General features: G+C 39.7%; 2 protein-coding genes across 2 annotated transcripts; both read right to left on the reverse strand.

The window, feature by feature from the left end:
* Window positions 1-24,559: 24,559 nt before the first annotated feature.
* Window positions 24,560-25,105, reverse strand: LOC113324792. The gene has a single exon (XM_026573080.1). The coding sequence runs from the start codon at window positions 25,103-25,105 to the stop codon at window positions 24,560-24,562; it is 546 nt and encodes a 181-aa protein (XP_026428865.1).
* Window positions 25,106-25,524: 419 nt separating this feature from the next.
* On the reverse strand, window positions 25,525-26,289 carry LOC113324793. The gene has a single exon (XM_026573082.1). It carries the CDS (start codon window positions 26,287-26,289, stop codon window positions 25,525-25,527), a length of 765 nt encoding a protein of 254 aa, XP_026428867.1.
* Window positions 26,290-27,229: the final 940 nt, after the last annotated feature.

Here is a 27,229-nt window from a genome sequence, read left to right on the forward strand (position 1 = left end):
TCAAACACTTTGTGATTAAACTCATCAAATGTTTCTTCATCTGCCATACGAAGGTTTGCCCAATCAAAATTTAGGTTTTTAAGCCTAACTTATTTCTCACTGGTATTTCCTTCAAATACGGTTTCTAAGATATCCCAGGCTTCTTTAGACTTAGTGCACGTAGTCACATGGTGCAGAAGATCTGGGGTAATGGCATGTATGATATCATTTAAGCCGTCAGAATTTTGCTTTGCAGCAAGGATTTCTTCTAGACTATATCTACCAATATCCTTAGGTATAGATACATCGCCTTCTGTATTAAACGGAGGATCATAGCCATTAACAACACGTACCTATGTTTGAAAATCACGAGCTTAAAGAAAAGCACGCATAACAATGTTCCACCGTAGGTAGTTTGAGCCATCGAAAACTGGTGGTACGTTTATGGAGATAGAATTTTTGTCCATAGAATAAGATTGCTACAAACACAGACTTGTAAGGTCTTTAAACGTGTTTGCCTGCTCTGATACCAATTGAAAAAGCGGGGGTTTAACAACCACACCCAATATTTCGATTAGCAATCTGTACGGACTAACTTCAATATACTTTTAAGAGAATCAACTAGACAGTCAGACTCAATCTTAATAAAAGTATATCAAAGAGTTATATCTCTCTTTCTCGATTCAATACATACTCAAGCAAATAGAAATCTGCGAGTTGAATACAAGAGAAGTCACTTTAACGGTACCAAAAACCAATGTTCAAGTATCAATCAATTTCAATCAACAACCAAAGGTTGGATTTCCCAATTGATTGATTCAATGTACAACCTGTGATATTTCAATTATATAACAAAATATAATGCGGAAAGAAATAACACAGACACCAGAAATTTTGTTAACGAGGAAACCGCAAATGCAAAAAAAACCCCGGGACCTAGTCCAGATTGAACACACACTGTACTAAGCCGCTACAAACACTAGCCTACTACAAACTAACTTCGGTCTAGACTGTAGTTGAACCCCAATGAATTTCACACTGATCCAAGGTACAATTACGCTCCTTGCGTCTCTGATCCCAGCAGGATACTAAGAACTTTATTCCCTTAGCTGATCTCACCCACAACTAAGAGTTGCTACGAACCAAAGTCGAAGACTTTAATAAACAAATCTGTATCACACAGAAAACTCTACGGTAATAGATAAATCTGTCTCCCACAGATTATCAATCACCTCACAATAATCAAGGTGAACATGGACCAATTGATAACCCGGACCTATATTCCCGAAGAACAACTTAGTATTATCAATCACCTCACAATAATCTTAATCGACCAGCGAAAGAAGATATTGAGGAATCACAAACGATGAGACGAAGATGTTTGTGACTTATTTTATATCTTTTCTATCGGATAAATCAATCTCAATCCAATCTTACTATTGTACTTAGTATGATATAAAATGCAAGATCAGATCACATAACTACAATAAAAGTAGTATCGGCCTGGCTTCACAATCCCAATGAAGTCTTCAAGTCATTAACCTACAGGGTCTCGGTAGAAACCTAAGGTTAAAAGAGAATGAACTCTATCTAATACAACTAGTATCATACAGGAGATGTGGGGATTAGGTTTCCTAGTTTTTAGAGTTCTCCCTTATATAGTTATTCAAATCAGGGTTTGCAATCAATGTTAGCTTAGTAACAAAGCATTCAATATTCACCATTAGATGAAAACCTGATTAGATCCAAGCTAATATCTTTCAACCGTTATATCGAAACTTAGCTTGTTACACACAAATGAAATGCATGTTTATCTAGGTTTGTGTAACTGTACCCAAACATGTACATCTAGTTGGTTCAACAGTAGTTAACCAAATGGTTAGCCATATGATCACTTTCATATCAACCATATTCTTCTTACCATAACTAGTTCAAATGACTCAAATGAACTAGTTAGAGAGTTTTTCAATTGCTTAGATCTTTATAATAGACACAATTGAAACAAAAACGATTTGATTCACTTGAATCGATTCATGAACTTTATAGCCACGGTTTGCAAACTTGCATTCTTTAGTTTATATAAGTTTAAGTTCACGAATAATCGTTTTTAGAAAATAACCAACTTAAGTACGTGGACTTAAGTACCCGAAATAAGTTTGTTTTAAATTCACAAACACCAGCAGAAATTCTCGGGATGAGAACCTCCGACAGTACGCAGACTGGGTACGCGGACTTGGTACGCAGACTCTAGTTCCGGTTTTCCTGAGCAGCAAAGTACGCATACTTTGGTTCAAGGAATAAGGACTTATACATGTATGAGTTACCACACAATGCTTATATCCAACCATGGTTATATAATATAAACTCTCATTTCAATCATTGAAACATTCTTAGAGGACGTTGTTGATGGTGGTTTTTAGTTCAGGGTCAAAATTATAAATTCCTGTATTTAATGCGCTGTCATCCTGCAAAGGAATAAAGGCCATTTAAAAGTAATGAGTTTTCAAACCTCTTTACTTATATATGTATTGAGCAATTCAACATATTTATGAAATTTATCAGAATGGTACGTGAAGCAACAATCCCAGATATTCTATAAATTTCAACCTATCGCATTATTTACTAATGCATGGCCCGCCTAGTATTCTCCTATGTTGTGTTCCCCAGAGAAACTTTTAATTTTGGCATGACATGACGATTGATGTTCACTCACAGCAGAGTAACACGAATCTCCCCAAGTGTCAGTGTTGAAATCTGCATGAAAAAGCTCGCGTAGGCTACACCACCCTCTGACAGAGAGATTAGCGTGTTTACACACCTTTTAATTGAAATTTAGGGCGATTGAACGAGTTTAAATTTCTTAAGGAAAATCTGGATTGTTCATATCAGTCTCAAAAATAATCACGGGCACACGATTTGGCCGCGCAATTTAACAAGCTTAGACTACTCCTAGCAGATTTTGGCAATCACCATAGTAACCAACGGTGGGCCCACTAGTTCCCTAGTCGATCGAGTCCTATTTTTCTCATTCACAAGTGCTTCAAACGCCAACCCAAAAATGGGTATTCACTATGTATAAAACAAGCTGAAACGAGCTAAGACCGACAAAAACGGTCTCAAAAACCCATCACATTCGTCCAACTTAGCCAGCCTAGTTGGACGGCTTAGATCGCATCTCAAGCAATCAAAGAGGTGTCAACGTGTTCGTTGTTGGCCCAACTTCTCCCTTGGTCGATCGACCTGTGCACGGAAAGACCAGAGAACATCAAATCGTTTTCCCAAACTCGAGAAAACACATCCGTCGTAAATCGATCACATCCGTCCAACTTAGCCAGCCTAGTTGGGCGGCTTAGATCGCGTTTCAGACGATCAAGGAGGTGCACATGAGTTCACCACCGACTCAATTCTCTTCCTACTCGATCGACTTGCCCAAGGGAATTCAATGACACATCAAACCGCCTGATCAAACTAGGGAGAATGCGGCCGTCTCTAAACCCTAATTGGCGTTTGCGGCAACACACAACTGTCGCAAATCGATCACAACCATCCATCTTCACTGGCCTAGTTGAAAGGCTTAGATTTATTTTCAGGCAGACCTGAAGATGTCAACGTGATCATGTCGGCTCACCTTTACATGTGACCAACCGGCCTGCTCGAGCTAACGCACGATGCCTCGAATCGCATACCCAAAGACGGTTGGCCGCGTGGCCCTCTAAAACCTAAAGTTGCGTCAATATCAGTATACAATTTCCGCAAATCATCTCGTCCATCCAACTTCACCAGCCTAGTTGGATGGTGTAGATTTATTTTTAGAAAACCAACAAAGTAAAATTGTGATCACCGACCATCTCTCCTCCACAGGGAGTGATCGACCAAGAGACTGCTCGACCATAGGGTCCTCAAACAATTATCCAAAGATGGCCAGTCGTGCCACTTTTAAGACGCTTAGTCCGTGACTGATTTGATCGAGCTCAAAAAGAGCGATGCTTCTAACACATCGATTATTTTCAGCTGCTTATTCGAAACCGATGCTTTACATACATCGATTATATGCAATGCTTTATAAATATCGGTTTTACAAATAATTTATTATTTGACCTAAAAGCACCGTGTGCTACTTTCAGTGACGAGTCCCATGACTCGACCCACTTACTCGAGACATCAAACATGTCACAAACTAGGGGATACTCACTGGGGTATTGTTCTGGCGGTTTACAGCGTGCGGCGTGCAACACGCCCATTACGAGAACGTGTTAGGAAAGAACGAAGGGTTAACAACAATGAGATAGTGGGTAAAAGCGTGACCAATTTCCCTTCATAGTGGAAACGTGGTGATCACCATTCTTTACACAATTATACTCCTCCATTTTCCTAATCACCTCCACTTCCTACGAGATCAGAGTGTGTTCGAATATGACTTGTATAAATAGGTTTTCAATCTATTTCGACAAAGGGGGAACACAAGTGTTATCAACATAAGTATCCAGAAACCATTTTCTGATACAAGTCATAAACGGCCACACCTTCATAATTCAACATTCTGATCTCAAATACCTTCTCCGCTTCCCTCCCTAAGATCAACCCTTCTCCTCCACCTTGTGACCGAATTGAATCTGGAACAACCATTTCTTGGTTTAGGCTAGAGTCTTACAGATTGATCTATAGAACTCACAAGTACTCCAGTCCAGTGCATTTTTTTAGGGTTTGAATTCATTTCTCATCAACACACCCCAAATTTACCAAAAACAGCAGAATCAGTTTTTTGCCCTCAAACAACTGGTGACCACAGCGGGAGATTAATATCTCGGTTACTAGATCAATTTTCAATTTCATTTCAATTTTTTCAAATTCAATATAGTTGGTCTTAGGATCAATTTAACCCCAAACTCCAAGCAGAATCCTTCAAATGACGATGCTCTTCCTTCCAACGCTCTATCTGATCGCACAACCCTGATGGAATTGGCTCGAGTACATGAAATACACACGAGGAACATGGACGTGACGAAAGAGACGATAGAAAAATACTAGACTTCCTCGTCAAGCTAACATCGGATTTGAGCGGCTTCTCTGCTCCGGAGATTCCAACAATGAGGACTAACTCTCCAACCCACGATCGTCCTCAAGTCAATAGCTTCACCACCAACCAGCGTCCAGTGGACCAGGAGGCGGCTTCTTTAATGGAAAAATTATGCCAGCTTTTTCACCTCTCAAAAGATAAAAGGGCGGAGACGTTTGCTGCAATCAATCAGATAGATCTAGATGCACGTTTGGCTCCTTCGCGCAATCAAGCCTTAAAAATATCAAAGATGTCCATAAATAATGTCACGTTCACTAAAAATGACATGATGGCAGAGGAAGGTCATAACAGAGCCATGCATGTTACTGCATACATCAAGGGTTCGGAATTCAAAAGGGCTCTTATCGACACGGGAGCATCCTCGAATGTCATTACTCTTAAAACTCTCAGGACAGCCAGGGTTCGACCAGACAAAATCATACGGTAGCCTACCATGGTGACGGACTTCGAAGGAAACCAAACCAGCACGTAAGGGTATGTTAAACTGAACATATCAGTAGGACCTGTCCAGTCGAAAGTAAAATTTGAAGTAATGGAGAAGGAGCCAGACTACTATATGATACTAGGGAGACCATGGATTCATGATAAAAAGATTATCTCCTCAACGTATCATAAATGCTTGAAAACCATGCTGAATGAAGAAATTGTTCACATCCCTGCATCATTGTCTCCTTATGCACCGATTTGCAGCGTGGAACTGTTCGAGCCAAAGGATAATTCACAAGGTTCATCAAGCATGGTTTACTGCACTCCGCTACCCACATGGACGTCAATCGAGGAGGAAGACCGGATCACATCACTGAGTAGAGAGACCAAGTCTTGCGGCACGCCTCCGCTAACATGACGCACTAACTCTTATTCATCAAGCAAAGGTTCAGCTCACCTCCATACTAAGAGGGAACATACCTTTATAGAAAGTCGTGACTAGAAAGGGAAAATGGTATATCGTTGCCGTTGTTAGCAATTAGCAGGGGAGTCTATCACCCAGTCTCTCCGCCCAATATAATGAAACTACAACGAAAAGCTGCAAGAAGGAGTACCAGATGCTCCGCGACAGTTACAGGACGACACCGACTCCACAACAGATGAACTTGAAGTCATCAATATCGGGGAGGAAGAATCTCCAAGGCCTATCTCCATCAGTTCGACTCTGTACGCGGACGAACGCACAAAGCTCGTGAATCTTCTCAAGGAGTATCAAGATATATTTGCATGGACATATGAGGAAATTCTCGGTTTAGATTAAAAACTGGTCACTCATCATCTACATATAATACCTGGATCCAGACCGATCAAACAATCTCCAAGATAGTTCAGGAACGATGTGGAGGATCAAATCAAGGTTGAGATTCAGAAGTTGCTGACTGATGGCTTCATCAAGCCCATTCACCATCCTACCTGGTTAGCCAACGTAGTTCCTGTGAAAAAAAAGCGTCCAAATTAGATGTTGTGTTGATTTCAGAGATCTGAACAAGTGTTGCCGCAAGGACGATTTTCCCCTTCCAGCCATTGACATGCTAGTAGAAGCTACCAGCGAACATGGCATGTTTTCTTTCATGGATGGATACAGCGGCTACAACCAGATAAATATGTATGAACACAACGCAAGTAAGACAGCTTTTCGAACTCTTCTCGGAAAATTTTACTATACTGTGATGCCTTTCGGTTTGAAAAATGCTGGTGCTACCTATCAACGCGCCATGACTGCAATTTTTCATGATATGATGCATAAGCAAGTTGAAGACTATATAGATGACATAACGGTCAAATCGAAGACTCGAGCAACCCATACGGACATCCTGCGGCAAGTGTTTGAAAGGTGTCGCGAGTACAAATTGAAGATGAACCCTCTGAAATGCATTTTCGGAGTCTCTTCCGGCAAATTTTTGGGATTTCAAGTCACTTCTGAAAGAATCAAGGTTGATCCAACCAAACCCCAAGCTATTCTCAGGATGCATCCTCTGTAAACTGTGAAGGAACTCCAGAGCTTCATGGGGAAGGTAAACTATATCCGACGTTTTATACCTGGTTTGCCTCAGCTTATCGCTTCATTCACCCCCTTGATGAAGAAGGGAGCAAGTTTCATTTGGAGAACAAAGAAACAAGCAGCGTTTCGAAAGATCCATCAAATATTGTCATCACGCACTGTCATGAAATCTCCCATACAAGGAAGACCGTTATGCTTCTACACTGCCTCTAGCGATGCTGCCGTTGGGGCCCTCCTTGCTCAAGAAGATGATGAGGGGATCGAACACCCTATATACTACTTCAGTCGTACTTTGAGGGACGCTGAACTCAGATACCCCAAAGCGGAGAAAGCATGTTTAGCCCTAGCTCACGCTGTGCAGAAATTCAGACATTATCTACTATCGAACAAAGTGGTGTTAATATCCAGAGCTGATCCTATCAAGTTCTTATATCCAGAGCTGATCCTATCAAGTTCTTACTCTCAAAACCGGCCTTGATAGCCAGACCGGCCAAATGGATGCTCCAAACGTCAGAGTTTGATATAACGTGCGCTCCTCTGAAAGCCATCAAAGGGAAGGCGGTAGCAGATCTGCTAGCGGCATTTCCAGGAGAAGGAACTGCCGCACTGCATGAAGGCCTCCCTGGGGAATTTCCAGAAATCTCTTTTGTCAAAGAGGAGGCGTGGATATTATATTTCGACGGTTCTGCTACTCCTAGTAGTAATACTGAAGGAGCGGGTATAGTTCTAGTGTCTCCAACGAGCGAAGTTTTTTCAAATTCTTTCAAGCTGGACTTTCATTGCACCAATAATTTGGCGGAATACGAAGCTTTCCTCATAGGATTGTCACTAGCCAAACAAGCAGGAGCCACACATCTGGAAGTATGAGGCGACTCTAAATTTCTAGTCAATCAGATGTATGGAGTATACTCACTCAAAGAGGTGACGCTGGCCCCTTATAGATCCGAGGCACAAAAGCTATTGAACTACTTTGTTGATGTGACCATAACCCATATTGTCCGCCGATATCCTAGCTACATTAGCCTCGAAGCTGCAATTCGAAGGTATGGAAGAAACTTTGATCATGAGGAGACGTACTGTGGGGTCAAGTTGGCTCTCACAATCTAAAGAGGATGAATCCAACGACTGGAGAACTCTGATTGTTCAAGAGCTAAACAGTTCGCTCTCCCAAGGAAAGGTCAGTCTCAATACCCTGCAAAGCTTTTTCATGCTTCATGGAGTGTTATATCACTGGAATCCAGATGGGTCTCTGTCAAGATGTCTCGGAGACGAGGAAGCACAACTACAACTCAATTGTATCCACGAAGAGATCTGCGGACAAACATTGGTAGTGACTCTTAACCGACGTCTTCAACGATTTGTCTACTACTGGCCGGATATGGAGACTCAATCCCGATCGCTCCAGGTTTCTTTCTCTAGTTGTCAGGCGCCACCACATCAATTGGAGGTCTTTAACGTTGGATATGATGGGGACTGGCGAGAACCATACATCAACTATCTTCGCGATGGTGTGTTGCCTGCCAACAAGAAGGATGCATCCAAATTGAAACAAAAGGCCAAAAGATTTGTATTTCATGAAGAAATCCTATACCTTAAAAGTTTTGGAGGAAATATGCTACGATGTTTGGCAACATCTGAAATCCCAATTATGTTAAAGGAAACGCACGAAGGAGAACACCAAGGAAAGAAGAAGTTGTTCCTCCAAGTACACGAAAGGTATTACTGGCCAACTATGGAGGATGATGCAGCGGTGTTTGCTCATAAATTCCGTGAATGCCAGACTCACAGGAATATCATTCACGTGCTTTGCACCCCGTTTCACTCAGTAAGTAGTCCATGTCCTTTATACAGATGGGGACTTGATATTATTGGAAAAATCAATCCAGAGTCCTCAAAACAGCATGAGTGTATCATAACTGCGACGAAGTACTTTACCAAATGGGTTGAAGCCATTCCTCTTCGAGGAACCACTGGAGCGACAATTGCAGCATTTACCAAGGAATACATCATTTGTCGGTTTGGCATACCCAAGCACATCATTACTGATAACGGTACCCTCTTTGCAAACAAGCAAGTACAGGAGTTGCTTGAAGAATATGGAGTTAAACAGATTTTCTCAACTCCTTACTACCCTCAAGGGAATGGACAAGCCGAAAGCACTAACAAGACTCTGATTCGAATTCTCAGTCGAACGGTGCACGATAATCCCAGGACATGGAATAAGAAACTACCAATGGCGTTGTGGGCGTATCAGGCAGCACCTAGGAGCTCTACAGGCGTCTCTCCTTATTCACTTGTCTATTGCGCGGATGAAATCCTCCCAGCAGAGATTAAAATCCCATCAGCTAGAATTGCAGCAGCGAGTGGAGTTCAATGGAATGAGGCTGAAACATCGAGTTCCAAAATTTCAGAATTGGATACTTTGGACTCCAGGAGGGCTAAAGCGGAAGAACATGCTCGAGCGTACAGGAGAAGGATCTCGAGAGCCTACGATAAAGTTATAAAGCCACGAGTTTTTAAGGTAGGAGATCTGGTGTTGAAGACTGCTAAACACATTCAGCAAGACATGTCCGCACCAAAGTTCTCTCCAAAATGGGAAGGTCCCTACGGGATCACTAAGGCTTATAACAATGGTTACTACAAGATCATCAAAGAGGATGGAGGTAAATTGGAAGCAGTCATCAGTGGAAAGTGGCTCAAGGCATACTACGCATGATTGTCATTCACAACGCAACAATAAGGCATTTTCATTCCTTTCACATCTTAGTTATCAAATTCTCCATTAGTTAGAGCATATTAATGTAAACTCCATTCGCTTAACAAAACCCAATGCAATTCATTTTCCAAAACAAGGTTCAAACCCCCCCCCCCCCCCAAAAAAGACGATCAAAACGTCATTATGCCTACTTATTCAAGAACAATAAATATAAGCACGGCTCAGAAAGTCCATCCAACAAGTTATAGTTCCTTGAAAGCATCATTTTCGCCTGTTCCACCTTCTCAGATTCCACAGCCAGGGCTTTTTCCTCTCGCAACAGAAACGACATTGGCGATGATACCAGATCGATCAACTTTGATAATATCAAGGCGATGCCGCAACCATTCCACGTTGAACTCCATGGATTCGCAGGTAGATATCATGTCTTCCCACTTTTCGATAGTTGATTTAGCAATATCACGTATAGATGTATCCCCCATCTCGGCAATCATGGGTAGGAGACAGTTCACCGTGGTAACTAAATCATACGATCAGTGCCGCACCATGTTCCTAGTTGCAATATGGCCGTACCTTCTCCATATTTTTGCATACAGGGGCATGAACTCCTTCCTCACTAGAAAACCGCCAACAACCCGGTAACTAGAAGATAAACATCTCATGTGAACATCGAAATGCAAGCCCGCATTAGGGTACTCGTAGGAGGAGATACCCAAATTAGCGTTTTCCAGGTCAGCAGCGGGCGAGTTTGAGCTTGAAGGGAGAGGAGTGGTTAAATCATCATCGTCAACCACTGTTACACATGTTCCAGAAGGGTACCTCTGCAAAAAAAGGGGGGGGGGAGAAGATATCGTCACCTACTGGCCATGACAGATGAATACATATTCACCAGTGGAAAATATACCGGTATGATCTTTTTGACTCGAAGGATTCAGATAGGAGAATCATTACAAGGCTCGAGGATTCAGACGTAAAAGAAAAGGATGATTAGACGTCAAAGAAAGGAAGAATTAACACTTTAAAAGCAGAAAATATTTAAAGTCATACTCTGGATACAAGCCGCTTGCGTTTAGTAGAAGGATCTGGCTGAGTTAAAGAAGATGATCCACTTCTGTATGATATGATGAAAGAAGATGGAATCGACAAAGAGAGTCCTTATCCTAAAGTGATGAGAGCTTTTCAGTTTCTTCTGTATATGTATATGCACGGCAGAAACCCTAAAAGAGGACTGAACGACTACAACAAGATTTGTCCGTTGAACAAGGATTCAACACCGAAAAAGTAGTGGTTCTTATTGAAACCCTAATTAAGAACCAGGAAAAGACCGTTGGATGGTCAAAGAAAGATTGCGTTCAGCCCAGCTCCAGGTCTTGGCGTGACACAACTGACATATCTGGAAGATGCAAGGCAGTAGTTGTTCCAAGTTCAGAGCAACGACCACTTCCCTGGTAATATTTATTTACTTTAACCTGATAATTCTATTGCTTTTATTGTCACCATCTAGTGCCTACCCCACAATAGCGTCACTATTACGTGCTAAGCAGGGGACTTAATGTTGATGGTGGTTTTTAGTTCAGGGTCAAAATTGTAAAATCCTGTATTTAATGCGTTGTCATCCTGCAAAGGAATAAATACCATTTAAAAGTAATGAGTGTTCAAACGTCTTTACTTATATATGTGTTGAGAAATTCAACATATTTATGAAATTTATCAGAATGGTGCGTGAAGCAACAATCCCAGATATTCTATAAATTTCAACCTATCGCATTATTTACTAATGCATGGCCCGCCTATTATTTTCCTATGATGTGTTCCCCAACGGAACTTTCAATGTTGGCATGACATGATGATTGATGTTCACTCACAGCAGAGTAACACGAATCTCCCCAAGTGTCAATGTTGAAATCTTCATGAAAACACTCGCGCAGGCTACATCACTCTCTGACAGAGAGATTAGCGTGTTTACACACCTTTTATTTGAAAGTTAGGGCGATCGAACACGTTTGAATTCCTTAAGGAAAATCTGGACTGTTCATATCAGTCTCAAAAATAATCACGGCCACACGATTTGGCCGTGCGATTTAACAAGCTTAGACTACTCCTAGCAAAACTAGGCAATCACCATAGTGACCACCGGCGGGCCCACTAGTTCCCTAGTCGATCGAGTACTATTTTGCTCATCCACAAGTGCTTCAAACACCGACGCAAACATGGGTGTTAGCGCTGTATAAAACAAGCTCAAACGAGCTAAGACCGAAAAAAACGGTCTCAAAAACCCATCACATCCGTCCAACTTAGCCGGCCTAGTTAGACGACTTAGATCGCATCTCAAGCCATCAAAGAGGTGTCAACGTATTCGTCGTTGGCCCAACTTCTCCCTTGGTCAATCGACCTGTCCACGACAAGATCAGAGAGCATCAAATCGTTTTCCCAAACTCGAGCAAACACGCTATTTCAAAACCCTAAATTTTGGGTTGTGGCAGTATACTACTGTCGCAAATCGATCACATCCGTCCAACTTAGCCATCCTAGTTGGACGGCTTAGATCGCGTTTCAGACGATCAAGGAGGTGCACATGAGTTCACCACCGACCCAATTCTATTCCTACTCGATCGACTTGCCCAAGGGAAGTCAATGACACATAAAACCGCTTGACCGAACTAGGGAGAATGCGGCCGTCTCTAAACCCTAATTGTCGTTTGTGGCAACACACCACTGTCGCAAATCGATCACAACCATCCATCTTCACTGGTCTAGTTGAAAGGCTTATATTTAATTTCACGCATCTCCGAAGATGTCAACGGGATCACTGTCGGCTCACCTTTACACGTGACCAACCGGCCTGCTCGAGCTAACCCCCGATTCCTCGAATTGCATGCCAATAGAGGGTTCGCTGCGTGTCCCCCTAAACCCTAAAGTTGCGTCAACAACAGTATACAACTGCCCCAAATCATCTCGTTCATCCAACTTCTCCAACCTAGTTGGATGGTGTAGATTTATTTTTATAAAACCAACAAAGTAACATTGTGATCACCGGCCATCTCTCCTCCACAAGGAGAGGTCGACTAAGAGACATCTCGACCATAGGGTCCTCAAACGATTATCCAAAGATGGCCGGTCGTGCCACTTTTAAGACGCTCAGTCTGTGACTGATTCGATCAAGCTCAAAAGAGCGATGCTTCTAACACATTGATTATTTTCAGCTGCTTATTCGAAAAGCGATGCTTTACATACATCGAGTATAAACAATGCTTTATAAATATCGGTTTTACAAATAATTTATTATTTGACCTAAAAGCACTCGACCCACTTACTCAAGACATCAAACATGTCACAAACTGAGGGATGCTAACTGGGGTATTGGTCTGGCGGTTTACAGCGTGCGGCGTGCAACGCCCCCATTACGAGAACGTGTTAGGAAAGGACGGACGGTTAACATCAATGAGATGGTGGGTAAAAACGTGACCAGTTTCCCCTCATAGTGGAAACGTGGTGATCACCACTATTTAAACAATTTCACTCTTCCATTTGCCTAATCACCTCCAGTTCCTACGAGATCATAGGGTGTTCGAACATGACTTGTATAAATAGATTTTCAACATATTTCGACAAAGGGGAAACACAAGTGTTATCAACACAAGTAGCCAGAAACCATTTTCTGATACAAGTCATAAACAAACACACCTTCATAATTCAACATTCTGATCTCAAACACCTTCTCCGCTTCCCTCCCTAAGATCAACCCTTCTCCTCCACCTTGTGACCGAATTGAATTTAAAACAACCATTTCTTGGTTTAGGCTAGAGTCTTACAAATTGATCTCTCGAACTCAAAAGTACTCCCGTATAGTGCATTTGTTTAGGGTTTGAATTCGTTTCTCATCAACACACCTCAAATTTACCAAAAACAGCAGAATCAGTTTTTTTCCCCTCAAACAGACGTTATATAGTTGTTGTTCACAAACCATTTTTCGTCAAAGCCATTTTCAAGTGATTGAAACTTAACATGAATTTCGTCACTAGTAAAGATAAACTTGGCCAAAGCGAAAGCTTACCAACACATATTTCGAGAAATAAATAAGCGAGATAAACTCGGCTCGAAATAGCAAATGTGTATAATCAAAGTCTATATAGCAAAACGACTTATGTCTCAAGATAGGAGATAGAGTAGATAAAATTTTGAGTGATAGATAAGTTCAAGTTTCCACATACCTTTTAGTCGATGAAGTTCCACCAGTTCCTTGGTTAGTTCTTCGTCTTTGTATGATGATCGCCATGGAGTATTGAGCTCAACTACACTTTCTATCCTAGTCCGAGACTTAGCTATAAGTAGACTAGAAATCAAGACTTATAGTTTTGATTATTAACATTGACAAACTGCCTCGTATTCCACAATGTTGTTGGTATATTCTTCGAATTCCAGACTCAGCGCATGCACCATTTTGTCACCAGTAGATGTTGTAATGACGATCCCTATTCTTGCACCTTCCTTGTTCGTAGATGCATCGATGAAGACTTCCCATCTTCGTTGGTTAGAAGGTTCGAGCACATCTGTGGGATCTTCTTCCTCTTATTTTTCCCCTGGTAGGCACTTCACTTCTTCGTCGTTATCTAATGGTAAATCCGCTAGGAAATCCGCCAAGACTTGCGATTTTTGAGCAGTTTGGATCTCATGTACGATGTTGAACTGTTCTAACTGCGCATTCCACTTGGCTATTCTTCCCACTTTTCCTGCGTTCTTGAGAATAGATTCTAACGGGGCCTTTCTTGGGACACGAACATAGTGAGTCAAGAAATTGGTTCTCGGCTTCTACGTCGCAAATACTACTGCCGGAATAAGTTTCTCAATCTTCGTGTAATTTCTATCAGCTGTATTGATGATTTTACTGACGTAATACACCGGTTGTTCCACCTTCGTGTTGGTTCTGACACAACGCTGACTGCATCTTCGGTTGCAGCTATATATAATGCTAACACCTCATCAGGCTCGGGTTTCCGGAGGATCGGGATCGTCGCCAAATATTATTTGATCTTTTGAAAAGCTTCTTCACACTCAGGGGTCCATGCAAACTTATGCTCTTTCTTTAAAATGTTAAAGAAGTATTTGCATTTGTCCGACGATCTCGCGATGAATCTTCCATGGGCCGCTATGGATCGGTTGAGTTTTTGAACTTCTTTCAAATTCTTTGGGGACGACATTTCCACGATGGACTGAATCTTAGCGGGATCAACTTCGATACCTCTCTTCTTACTAAATGTCCGAGGAATTTTCCTGACGTAACACCGAAAGTGCACTTTTCTGGGTTCACTTTCATGTTGTATTTCCTCATCGCATTGAAGATATCTCTTAAGTCCCGAAGGTGATCCCTGTGCAATTTGATTTTGACGAGCATATCATCGACATAGACCTCTAGAGTTCGCCCGATCCACGGCTTGAAAATTGCATCAACGATCCTATGGTATGTTTTCCCTGTATATCTTAATCCAAAGGGAATACGCATGTAGTAATAAAGTCCATGTGGAGTAAAAAATGTCGTATGTTGTTGATCTTCTTCTGTCAGCGCTATCTGGTTGTAACCCGAATAACCATCCATGAATGATAGTTCTTCGTGGCCCTCCACCGCTTCTAACAACTGATCGATGCTAGGGAGTGGGTAGCTATCCTTCAGACATGCTTTATTGAGGTTAGTGAATTCGATGCATATCCTTACCCCACCTTTATTTTTTGGCACGATGACCATGTTCGAGATCCACGAAGGGTACCTGATGAAAAAACGGGGGGCTAACAATCACATCCAATATTTCGCTTAGCAATCTGTATGGGAAAACTCCAATATACTTTTAAGAGAATCAACTAGACAGTCAGACTCAATCTTAATAAAAGTATATCAAAGAGTTATATCTCACTTTCTTGATTCAATACTTACTCAAGCAAATAGAAATCTGCGATTCTAATTGAATACAAGATAAACTACTTGAACAGTACCAAAGACCAATGTTCAAGGATCAATCAATTTCAATCAACAACCAAAGGTTGGATTTCCCAATTGATCGATTCAATGCACAACCTGTGATATTTCAATTATATAACAAAATATAATGCGGAAAAGAAATAACACAGACACCAGAAGTTTTGTTAATGAGGAAACCGCAAATACAGAAAAACCCCGGGACCTAGTCCAGATTGAACACACATTGTATTAAGCCGCTACAGACACTAGCCTACTACAAACTAACTTTGGTATGGACTTTAGTTGAACCCCAATCGATCTCACACTGATCCAAGGTACAGTTGCGCTCCTTACGTTTCTGGTCCCAGCAGGATACTAGGCACTTGATTCTCTTAGCTGATCTCACCCACAACTAAGAGTTGCTACGACCCAAAGTTGAAGACTTTAATAAAAAAATCTGTATCACACAAAAAAGTCTAAGGTAATAGATAATTATGTCTCCCACAGAAATACTTACGAGTTTTTGTTCCGTCTTTTGATAAATCAACGCGAACAAGAACATATTGATAACCCGGATTTATATTCCCGAAGAACATCCTAGAATTATCAATCACCTCACACTAATCTTAATAGACTAGCGAAAGAAGATATTGTGGAATCACAAACGATGAGACGAAGGTGTTTGTGACTTCTTTTATATCTTGCCTATCGAAGAAATCAATCTCAAGCCAATCTTACGATTGTACTCAATTACGATAGAAACAACAAGATCAGATCACGCAACTATAGAGAAAATAGTTGGGTCTGGCTTCACAATCCAAATGAAGTCTTCAAGTCGTTAACCTACAGGGTCTCGAGAAGAAACCTAAGGTTAAAGGAGAATCGACTCTAGCTAATACAACTAGTATTACACAGAAGGTGTGGGGATTAGGTTTCCCAGTTGCTAGAGTTCTCCTTTATATAGACTTTCAAATCAGGGTTTGCAATCTAAGTTACCTTGGTAACAAAGCATTAAATATTCACCGTTAGATGAAAACCTGATTAGATTCAAGCTAATATCTTTCAACCGATAGATCGAACTTAGCTTGTTACACACAAATGAAATGCATGTTTATTTAGGTTTGTGTAACCGTACCCAAACATGTACACTTATTTGGTTCAACAGTAGTTAACCAAATGGTTAGCCATATGAGCACTTCCATATCAACCATATTCTTTCTTCTTTACCACAACTAGTTCAAATGACTCAAATGAACTAGTTAGAGAGTTGTTCAATTGCTTAGATCTTACAGAAGTATACAAGACACAATCAAAGCAAAAACGATTTTATTTACTCGAATCAATTCATGAACTTTATAGCCACGGTTTGCAATTATGCATTCCTTAGTTTTATATAAGTTTAAATTCACGAATAATTGTTTTTAGAAAATAACCAACCTAAGTACGCGGACTTAAGTACCCGGAATAGGTTTGTTTTTAGTTCACAAACTCCAACAGATTTTCACGGGACGTGAACTTTCGATGGTGCGCGTACTGGTACGCGAACTTTAGTTCTGGTTTTCCTGAGCAGCAAAGTACGCATACTTTGGTTCAAGGAATAAGGACTTACACACATATGTGTTACCACACAATGTTTATATCCTTCCAAGGGTATATATTATAAACTCTCATTTCAATCGTTGAAACATTCTTATAAGACGTTATATGATTGTTATTCACGAACCATTTTTCGTCAAAGCCATTTTCAAGTAATTGAAACTTAATATGACTTTAATCATTGGTAAAGTTGAACTTGGAAAAGTGAAAGCTTACCAACACATATTTCGAGAAATAGATACGTGAGAAAAACTCGTCTCGAAATAGCGAATGTGTATAATCAAAGTCTATACAGCAATACGACTTTTTTCTCAAGCTAGGTGATAGAGTAAATAGAATTTTGAATGATAGATAAGTTCAAGTCTCCACATACCTTTTAGTCGATGAAGTTCCACAAGTTCTTTGAGTAGTTTTTCGTCTTTGTATGATGATCGCCATGAAGTCTTGAGCTCAACTACACTTTCTATCCTAGTCTGAGACTTAGCTATAAGTAGACTAGAAGTCAAGACTTATAATTTTGATCACTAACATTGACAAACATGCTTGAGATCAACCGAGCAGTGCTCTAACAATCTTCCCCTTTGTCAATTTTAGTGACAAAATTATCAATACATATGGAATACAAAATAAATAAATTAACTTTATAGCTTCTCTTCCACATGTTTGATCTCCTTGGTTCTTCAACATTACTCGAAATATTCGTCACTTCCAAGTACTTCCATGATTCCAAAGGTTGTAAGTTTAGTATCATCGTTGTTGAAAATCCGTAGCAATAACAATAAGAAAACAAGAATTCTCAATCATTGTTAACAGTGTCATAGTATTATTACACAACATCAAAGTTCAATTGTATCACAACTTCGCCAACAATACTATGGTGATATGTATCACTCCCCCTTAGTCAATAATCCATCTCACATGGAAACCACTCCCCCTTACATAATGATCCGAAAACCATATGTATTTGTAGTGTGAACTACACATTAATTCTCCTCCTTTTTGTCAATAAAATTGGCAAAGGTACGAAAACTAGTGGGATCCTAATGAAATTTCCATAGAGACATTGCATGACCAAAAGAAAGCACATATCACTTTTTTAGATGCAATCATATAGCCGCAGCTAAAAGATTTCATCAAGGAGTTTATAAAGATACAAGATAAATCTTATAATATTCCACAGCCGCACTCCCCACAAAGATTTGGAAATTAAGCACAAGTTCAATTAAGAACTCTCCCCCATAAAATGTCATTCCCGAAAGAACAACAAGAGCGACCTTACTTTCACAAGAAAAGAAGGATTTCTTTGGACATAACAAATAACATACGAATACGAATTTGAATCCAAAAGTACTCAATTAAATTAACCACAAGAAAACCCATGATTAATTTAATCGGAAATGCTCAACATAAGAGAACTTATGGAGCCGCACAGTATATACATAAAAAATATGGATCAGGGAAGATCAATACTGCGGAATAGACAAGGATTCGTCCAATTTTCATCACTATTTGCATAACATACAATCGACAAAATCCTCGTAAACAAAAGTTTTATCCTTTCTTCCATCAAAATATGACATAAAAGGCTTTTAACTTTTGTAATGTCAAAAGTCCATTCATTCTTTTATCAATACATGCATATCGACATATGAAAGACTTAACTTTTGACAAAGTATGGGACAATCATAGTTCACGGACGCAAACACACATATCCCATAACATATTGCAATATATGAAACCATAAAGGTTAATACTGCAAAAATCATCTTCCAAACAATTTTAGAATTTAAACAAATAAACCTAAAACAATGAAGATGAAAACTTTGGACATAGCTATATGTAATCACAATAATGGATATTCCAAAAACTAGTTATTCCTCCTAAAACACAAGAAATAAAATTCTCATAAGAAGATTTACTAGATGTTAAGACCTTTGAATAATTCTTTATCGTCCCTGAACTCCTTGTCGTCAACAACCATTGGAACATAAGGTTCATGAACATAGGAGTTAATATCAATAAACCTTCTTGACTGATGTCGAACCAGGGCCTTCTAAATCTCATAAGTCTTAAGCACAAACGACTTTATCTGTTGAATCTCCTTTCGTGTCTCCTTTAACACTTCAAGAACATCAGAAAACTTCTGAGAATTTGAAGGAACAACCCTTGGCTTCCTCGCATTCCTTATTTTCCTTTTCAAAGTTCGAGACAACGTAGATTTCTCTTTTTCCTTCATGATTGGTGGCTTAACAATCATATTAACATCTTTTCCATCAGAAGACATAATGCTTGGAGTATCCATAAGATTATGGGTTTGTGAGAGGAAATCACAATTTAAACTCAACAAGTAGTCTTGGAAAGAGTTTCAGAGAAGGAAAAATGAATGTGGGGTTACGCAACTTTTAACAGGTTCGTGCACGCACAACTCTGAACCCTAGAAAGAGTAGAATTGTCGATAATAACCCTCTTTTATTGATAGACAGGGATTTTCAAAAAAATAAAACTAAGAAAAGAAGAAAACAAACTTTTCCTAAAGCGTGAGAGGTGCACAACCTTGTCTCTTTCGATCAGGCACATGAGACAAGATACACAAATCAACACAATCAAGTTGTGTCGCGGTGAACAACAATCTGTCCACCATGTTCCTTTTGAGAGGAATCCATAGATCTCCGTCTATCAAAACGATTGGACCATACTTTCTTCTCTAATGGTCTTGTTTTATCCTTGGAAACTAACTTCTTAGATGAAGATAAAATCTTACATACCTCAGCGGTCTTTTGAGCAAGTTTAAGCTTGCTTGCTAATCGATTTGCTCTTCGTTGAAGTTTGTTGACATGTCTCAATTTGTGTTTGTACTTATAACACTTTGATAGTTCATGACCTTTGAGTGAACAATATGAGCACGTCAATCTTGGATATAATTCAGGCATCTGAGATGTGCAGGCTGCTAGACACACACTGATACGTACCTGAAACGTCACACACAGAGTTTCCAATCCAAATTGGTTGAGTTTTCTTCTGAAAGAATATAGAGATTGATGTATGTATTGCTGCACTTATCAAAATCAATATTTTCACAAAGAAGTGCAACACTTTGATAGTTCATGACCTTTGAGTGAACAATATGAGCACGTCAATCTTGGATATAATTCAGGCATCTGAGATGTGCAGGCTGCTAGACACACACTGATACGTACCTGAAACGTCACACACAGAGTTTCCAATCCAGATTGGTTGAGTTTTCTTCTGAAAGAATATAGAGATTGATGTATGTATTGCTGCACTTATCAAAATCAATATTTTCACAAAGAAGTGCAACACTTGATTTTTCGTCCTCATTAGAGTCATAATTGTCCCTATTTCTTTCCAGCAAGACCTTTCTTCCCAGTGTATTTCTTTCGATTTGGACACTCATTTGAAAAATGACCAAAACCTTTACACTTAAAGCACTGAGGCATATCCTCGTCATCAGTTTTATCATTATCCCTATTTTTAGGAAGAACACGATTATGAGGCTTATCTGATGACTTAGATTTATCTCTGGAGAACCGTTTACTTCTCTTCAAAAGAAGATCCCTAAACTGTGTTGTGATCATCGAAACTGACTTGTCAAGATCTTCATCTGATGAATCACCCTCAGAAAGATCATCTTCAGAGATGTACAAATTTTTAATTTTATCAAGTAATTTAGTGTTCTTTAGTGCTTTGAAAGCAACATCCTTACTAGACTTGGAAGTATGCTCATGATAAAAGATATTTAGCTTCCCAACCAGTGTATTTCTGGATAGTGTTGCGAGATTATTCCCTTCAATGATGGAATGCTTCTTAGAATCGTATCTAGATGGAAGGGGTTTGAGAATTTTCATCATAATATCCTTTTCAGGAATAGTCTTACCCAATGCAAAAGATGCATTAACAATTTCAGACACTTTGTGATTAAACTCATCAAATGATTCTTCATCTGCCATACGAAGGTTTTCCCAATCAGAATTTAGGTTTTGAAGCCTAGCTTCTTTCTCACTGGTATTTCTTTCAAATACGGTTTCTAAGATATCCCAGGCTTCTTTATACTTTGTGCACGTAGTCACATGATGCTGAAGATCTGGGGTAATGGCATGTATGATAGCATTTAAGCTGTCAGAATTTTGCTTTGCAGCAAGGATTTTTTCTGCACTATATCTACCAATATCCTTAGGTATAGATACATCGCCTTATGTATTAACCGGAGGAACATAGCCATTAACAACACGTACCCATGTTTGAGAATCACGAGCTTGAAGAAAAGCACGCATAGAAATTTTCCACCATAAGTAGTTTGAGCCGTCGAAGACTGGTGGTACGTTTATGGAGATAAAATTCCAATCCTTAGAGCCAGATCGCTACAAAGACAGACTTATAAGGTCTTTAAACGTGTTTGCCTGCTCTGATACCAATTGAAAAGGCGGGGGTCTAACAACCACACCCAATATTTCTCTTATCAATCTGTATGGACAAACTGCAATATACTTTTAAGAGAGTTAACTAGACAGTCAAACTCAATATTAATAAAAGTATATCAAAGAGTTATATCTCACTTCTCGATTTAATACTTACTCAAGCAAATAGAAATCTGCGAGTCTAATTGAATACAAAAGAAACTACTTGAGCGGTACCAAAGACCAATGTTCAAGGATCAATCAATTTCAATCAACAACCAAAGGTTGGATTCCAATTGATCGATTCAACGCACAACCTGTGGGATTTCAATTATATAACAAAATATAATGCGGAAAAGAAATAACACAGCCGCCGGAAGTTTTGTTAACGAGGAAACCACAAATTCATAAAAAACCCGGAACCTAGTCCAGATTGAACACACACTGTATTAAGCCGCTACAGACACTAGCCTACTACAAACTAACTTCGGTCCGGACTGCAGTTGAACCCCAATCAATCTCACACTGATCCAAGGTACAGTTGCGCTCCTTACATCTCTGATCCCAGCAGGATACTACACACTTGATTCCCTTAGATGATCTCACCCACAACTAAGAGTTGCTACGACCCAAAGTTGAAGACTTTAATAAACAAATATGTATCGCATAGAAAAGTATACGGTAATAGATAAATCTGTCTCCCATAGAAATACCTACGAGTTTTTGTTCCGTCTTTTGATTAATCAAGGTGAACAGGAACCAATTGATAACCCGGACTTATATTCCCGAAGAACATCCTAGAATTATCAATCACCTCACAATAGTCTTAATCGACTAGCGAAAGAAGATATTGTGGAATCACAAACGATTAGACGAAGGTGTTCGTGACTTCTTTTAATCTTGCCCATCGGAGAAATCAATCTCAAGCCAATCTTACGATTGTACTCAAATACGATAGAAACAGCAAGATCAGATCATACCACTACAGAGAAAATAGTTGGGTCTGGCTTCACAATCTGAATGAAGTCTTCAAGTCATTAACCTATAGGGTCTCGAGAAGAAACATAGGGTTAAAGGAGGATCGACTCTATCTAATACAACTAGTATCACACAGAAGGTGTGGGGATTAGGTTTCCCAGTTTCTAGAGTTCTCCATATGTAGACTTTCAAATCAGGGTTTGCAATCTAAGTTACCTTGGTAACAAAGCATTCAATATTCACCATTAGATAAAAACCTGATTAGATTCAAGCTAATATCTTTTAACCGTTAGATCGAACTTATCTTGTTACACACAAATGAAATGCACATTTATTTAGATTTGTGTAACCATACCCAAACATGTACACTTAGTTGGTTCAACAGTAGTTAATCAAATGGTTAGCCAATGAACACTTCCATATCAACCATATTCTTCTTTACCACAACTAGTTCAAATGACTCAAATGAACTAGTTAGAGAGTTGTTCAATTGCTTAGATCTTATATAAGTATACAAGACACAATAGAAGCAAAAACGATTTGATTCACTCGAATCAATTCATGAACTTTATAGCCACGATTTGCAATTATGCATTCTTCAGTTTTATATAAGTTTAAGTTCACGAATAATCGTTTTTAGAAAATAACCAACCTAAGTACGCGGACTTAAGTACCCGAATAAGTTTGTTTTCAGTTCACAAAATCCAGCAGATTTTCACGGGACGTAAACTTCCGATGGTGCACGTACTGGTACGCGGACTTTAGTTCCGGTTTTCCTGAGAAACAAAGTACGCATACTTTGGTTCAAGGAATAAGGACTTATACACATATGTGTTGCCACACAATGTTTATATCCTTCCAATGGTATATATTCTAAACTCTCATTTCAATTATTGAAACATTCTTAGAGGACGTTATATGATTGCTATACACAAACCATTTTTCGTCAAAGCCATTTTCAAGTAATTGAAACTTAATATGACTTTCGTCATTAGTAAAGATGAACTTGGCCACAGCGAAAGCTTACCAACACATATTTCGAGAAATACATATGCGAAATAGCAAATGTGTATAATCAAAGTCTATACAACAATACGACTTTTGTCTCAAGATAAGAGATAGGGTAGATAGACTTTTGAGTGATAGATAAGTTCAAGTCTCCACATACTTTTTAGTCGATGAAATTCCACAAGTTCCTTGAGTAGTTCGTCGTATTTGTATGATGATCGCCATGGAGTCTTGAGCTCAACTACACTTTCTATCCTAGTCCGAGACTTATCTATTAGTAGATTAGAAATCAAGACTTATAGTTTTGATCACTAACATTGACAAACATGCTTGAGATATCAACGCATATGAGTTCGACCGAGCAGTGCTATAAAACCTGACTTCCTTTATGAATCCTGCTTCCATGAGTTTGTTTAGCTCCTTTTCCACTGTCTGGTGGTATTCCGGTGCCACCTTGCATAACTTATGCCTGAATGGGTTAGTGCCTGGTTTTATTCGAAGTTCATGATGTATGATCTTGGGATCGATTCCTGGCATATCTTTTAACTTCCATGCAAAAATTTCCGCATACTCCTTGAGTATTTGGATTAATGCCTCTTCTCGGTCCTCATCTAGTAAAGTCTTTATATTTATCATCTTGGGGTCTTCTTCCATTCCTATGTTTATTTCTTTATTAGACTTGATTGAAGTGAACGTTGGCTTGGGGTCGCCTAGATGAGGGACGTTCTTCAATTACTATTTGGAGGAATCCTAGCAAGTATTTCAGCGTATCCTGAAATACTTGCTTCGGCATTCATGGTTGTGCCACTTTTTTCTAAGCTTTTTCCTGAGATTTCATCAAGGTACTGATCAACTACTCTGTCTTTGGCTTCTGCTTTGTTTTTGCCCCTTTGGGATCTACGTTGTTCTTCTTGTTCAATGTTGAGTTGGTTTTCTGAGCTTGGCATTCTCGTGCGGTAATTTGATCTCCTTTGATTTCTATTTCCCCTTTGGGAGTTGGGAACCTTAGGTACTGGTGGTATGTTTCCGCTACTCCCTTGAGTTTATGCACCCACCGTCGTCCAATGATGGCGTTGTAAGGTGATGGTGCATCTATTACGATGAATCTGGTACTTACTTTTATCGGCCTAGCCTTGACTTCTAGAACGATGTCCCCCAGAGGATTTGTAGCTGCTCCGTTGAATCCATAGATATTGTAGTAGGAAGACATCAATTGTTCATCGTTTAACTTCATTCGTTTGAAAGTATCATAAAATAAGACGTTGACTGAACTCCCCTCATCAATCAAGATCTTCTTCACATCCCATCCTGAGATGGGTAATGTGAACAATAATGGGTCGTTGTGATCTTCCATTTCTTCTTCTACATCGTCGACAGAAAAAGTCAGTGGTACATTCATTTAATATTCATGTTGATCAAACTCCTCTCCACCTTTCTTGTAAAGTTCACAATAGTACTCGAATTGTTTCCTCAATCTTTTCCCAATCTGACCAGTCAACGATGGACTGTTGTGTTGATCGTTCTGTGATTCTCAGGTAAATGGATTTGCTTGGATCTGTTGTTCCTTTCTTCTGGTTAGGGATTTTGAACGTACTGTTTGAGATCTCCAGCATCAATCAGCTTCTAGATCATTATCTTCAGGTTCTTGCACTTTTCCGTTTGGTGACCGTTGAATCAGTGATACTCACAGTAGTCCCTTGATTTTTCAGATCTTGGAGGTTGCTTCCCCTTTGACCAAGGCCATTCGAAGTTGGTTTTGTCCTTGATTTATCGTAAAATACGAACACAGCTCGTGTTAAGCTTCGTGTAGACTTGATCTTATAATTTTTGATCATCGCGCCGAGGATCATCTCTTCGTCCTCTCTTATCTTCGTTGAAGCGTTCGGTAGAGTTCATCCTTTTTGAACCGCTGGCTCGCTCTGCTGAATTTGTCCAATGAGACTTTTGCATCTGCGCCTTGGGATTCTCCCGCTGGATTTCTTCCAACCTGGCATGTTTTTCAATGATTACCCGAAGATCTCCTTCGGTTGTAGGGTTACTTCCATGAATCTCAACGAATAGTGGGCTCATCATGTTCAACCCCCATTTGTAGCATTTGATGCTGACCACAGGGATAACATTCCCTATCGCTTGAAAAATCTTATGCCACCTATAGGTGTACTCTCTAATTGTTTCTTTGAGTCCGACTGCTAGTGAGAAAAACTTGTCCATGTCTGCATTAACAGTCTTGTTGTACATGTAGGTTTCCAAGAATACTTCGGTGAGACGGCTGTAAGAATCAATGGAATTAGGGGGTAGGTTGTCAAACCATGACAATGTCGATACCTTCAGACTCGAAGGAAAGTATCTGCACATGGCTACATCATCTCTCTCCCATCGGGCCATTGTTCGGTTAAAATAACGAAGATAAGCTGCAGGGTCGCTGGAGCCATCATAACATTCGAACGCTGGGATTGGGTACTTCGGGGGGATGAGAGCTCTTGCCAGGTGCGTAGCTAGTGGTGTAATAATGGCTTGTCTCATTACTTCCTCCAATCTTCCTCCTCCTTGCTTTGCCTTCAACTGCTTGATCTCTGACGCCATCTCGTTGCGAAGATTCTCCATTGCAAGGAAATGATCGTCCCAAATTTCCACTCGTCCTGGCCTTTGGGATTCACTGTCGAAATAGTCAGAATCTCCTGGCACGTAGTCGGGATCAGACTGTATGTGGTACGTTTATTTAATGATTCGGGATTGTTTAGGTTAACCACAATCATTCTTCGATCACGGTTTGGCTCCGGTGCTTCGGAGTTGGCTTTGTCATATTGGTTTTAATGGCTGTCGTAAGTGCAATCAAATTAATAATCTTATATCCACACAATAACTGGTAATATAATGGAAGCAAGGATCGTTCCCACGAAGAGGAGTGAGTTTTAGTTGTCAAAGTGTCACAACGGGGGGTTTTGTTTTAGATTGTGAACAAAATAAATAATAAAAGCAAATAAATGTTGTATTATAATCAATAGAGAGAGATATGATCAAGGAATATTTCTTCATTAATAAACCGTCAATGAGTTATTATAATTGCCTACTCGTCATTAATCATAGATTATCACCAACCGTGGAATAACATATAGCTCAGTGTTGTTCCCTAAATTCCTTTTATCACTGAGTACGGAAGCTCTCCAATACCAGATTCTATTCGTCTAAACCACCTAATAGTAGCTCACTCAAGGTGTAATTTGTCGAATGCTTTATCTTTTGTGAATTTACAGGTTGATCCTAGTAGTTAGACTCTTAGATCAAGGTCGACTTTCTGGTGTTGTTTATACACACAATCGCTCCACAGAATCCCTCTGAAAGGTTTTATGTTCTCTACTTGTGTACAAGTTATTCGACGATTACTTATCTTCTAACTCAATACTAGCAATAGATTGAATCAACAAATCAATTTAGTTGGCCACCTAAACAATCTATCAATCAATCATAAATATTCATTATAGTATAAACAAACGATAATCATATGAAGAACTTCAAAGTAGAT

Source organism: Papaver somniferum, chromosome 11 (assembly GCF_003573695.1).
Source record: "Papaver somniferum cultivar HN1 chromosome 11, ASM357369v1, whole genome shotgun sequence".
Lineage (NCBI taxonomy): Eukaryota > Viridiplantae > Streptophyta > Magnoliopsida > Ranunculales > Papaveraceae > Papaver > Papaver somniferum.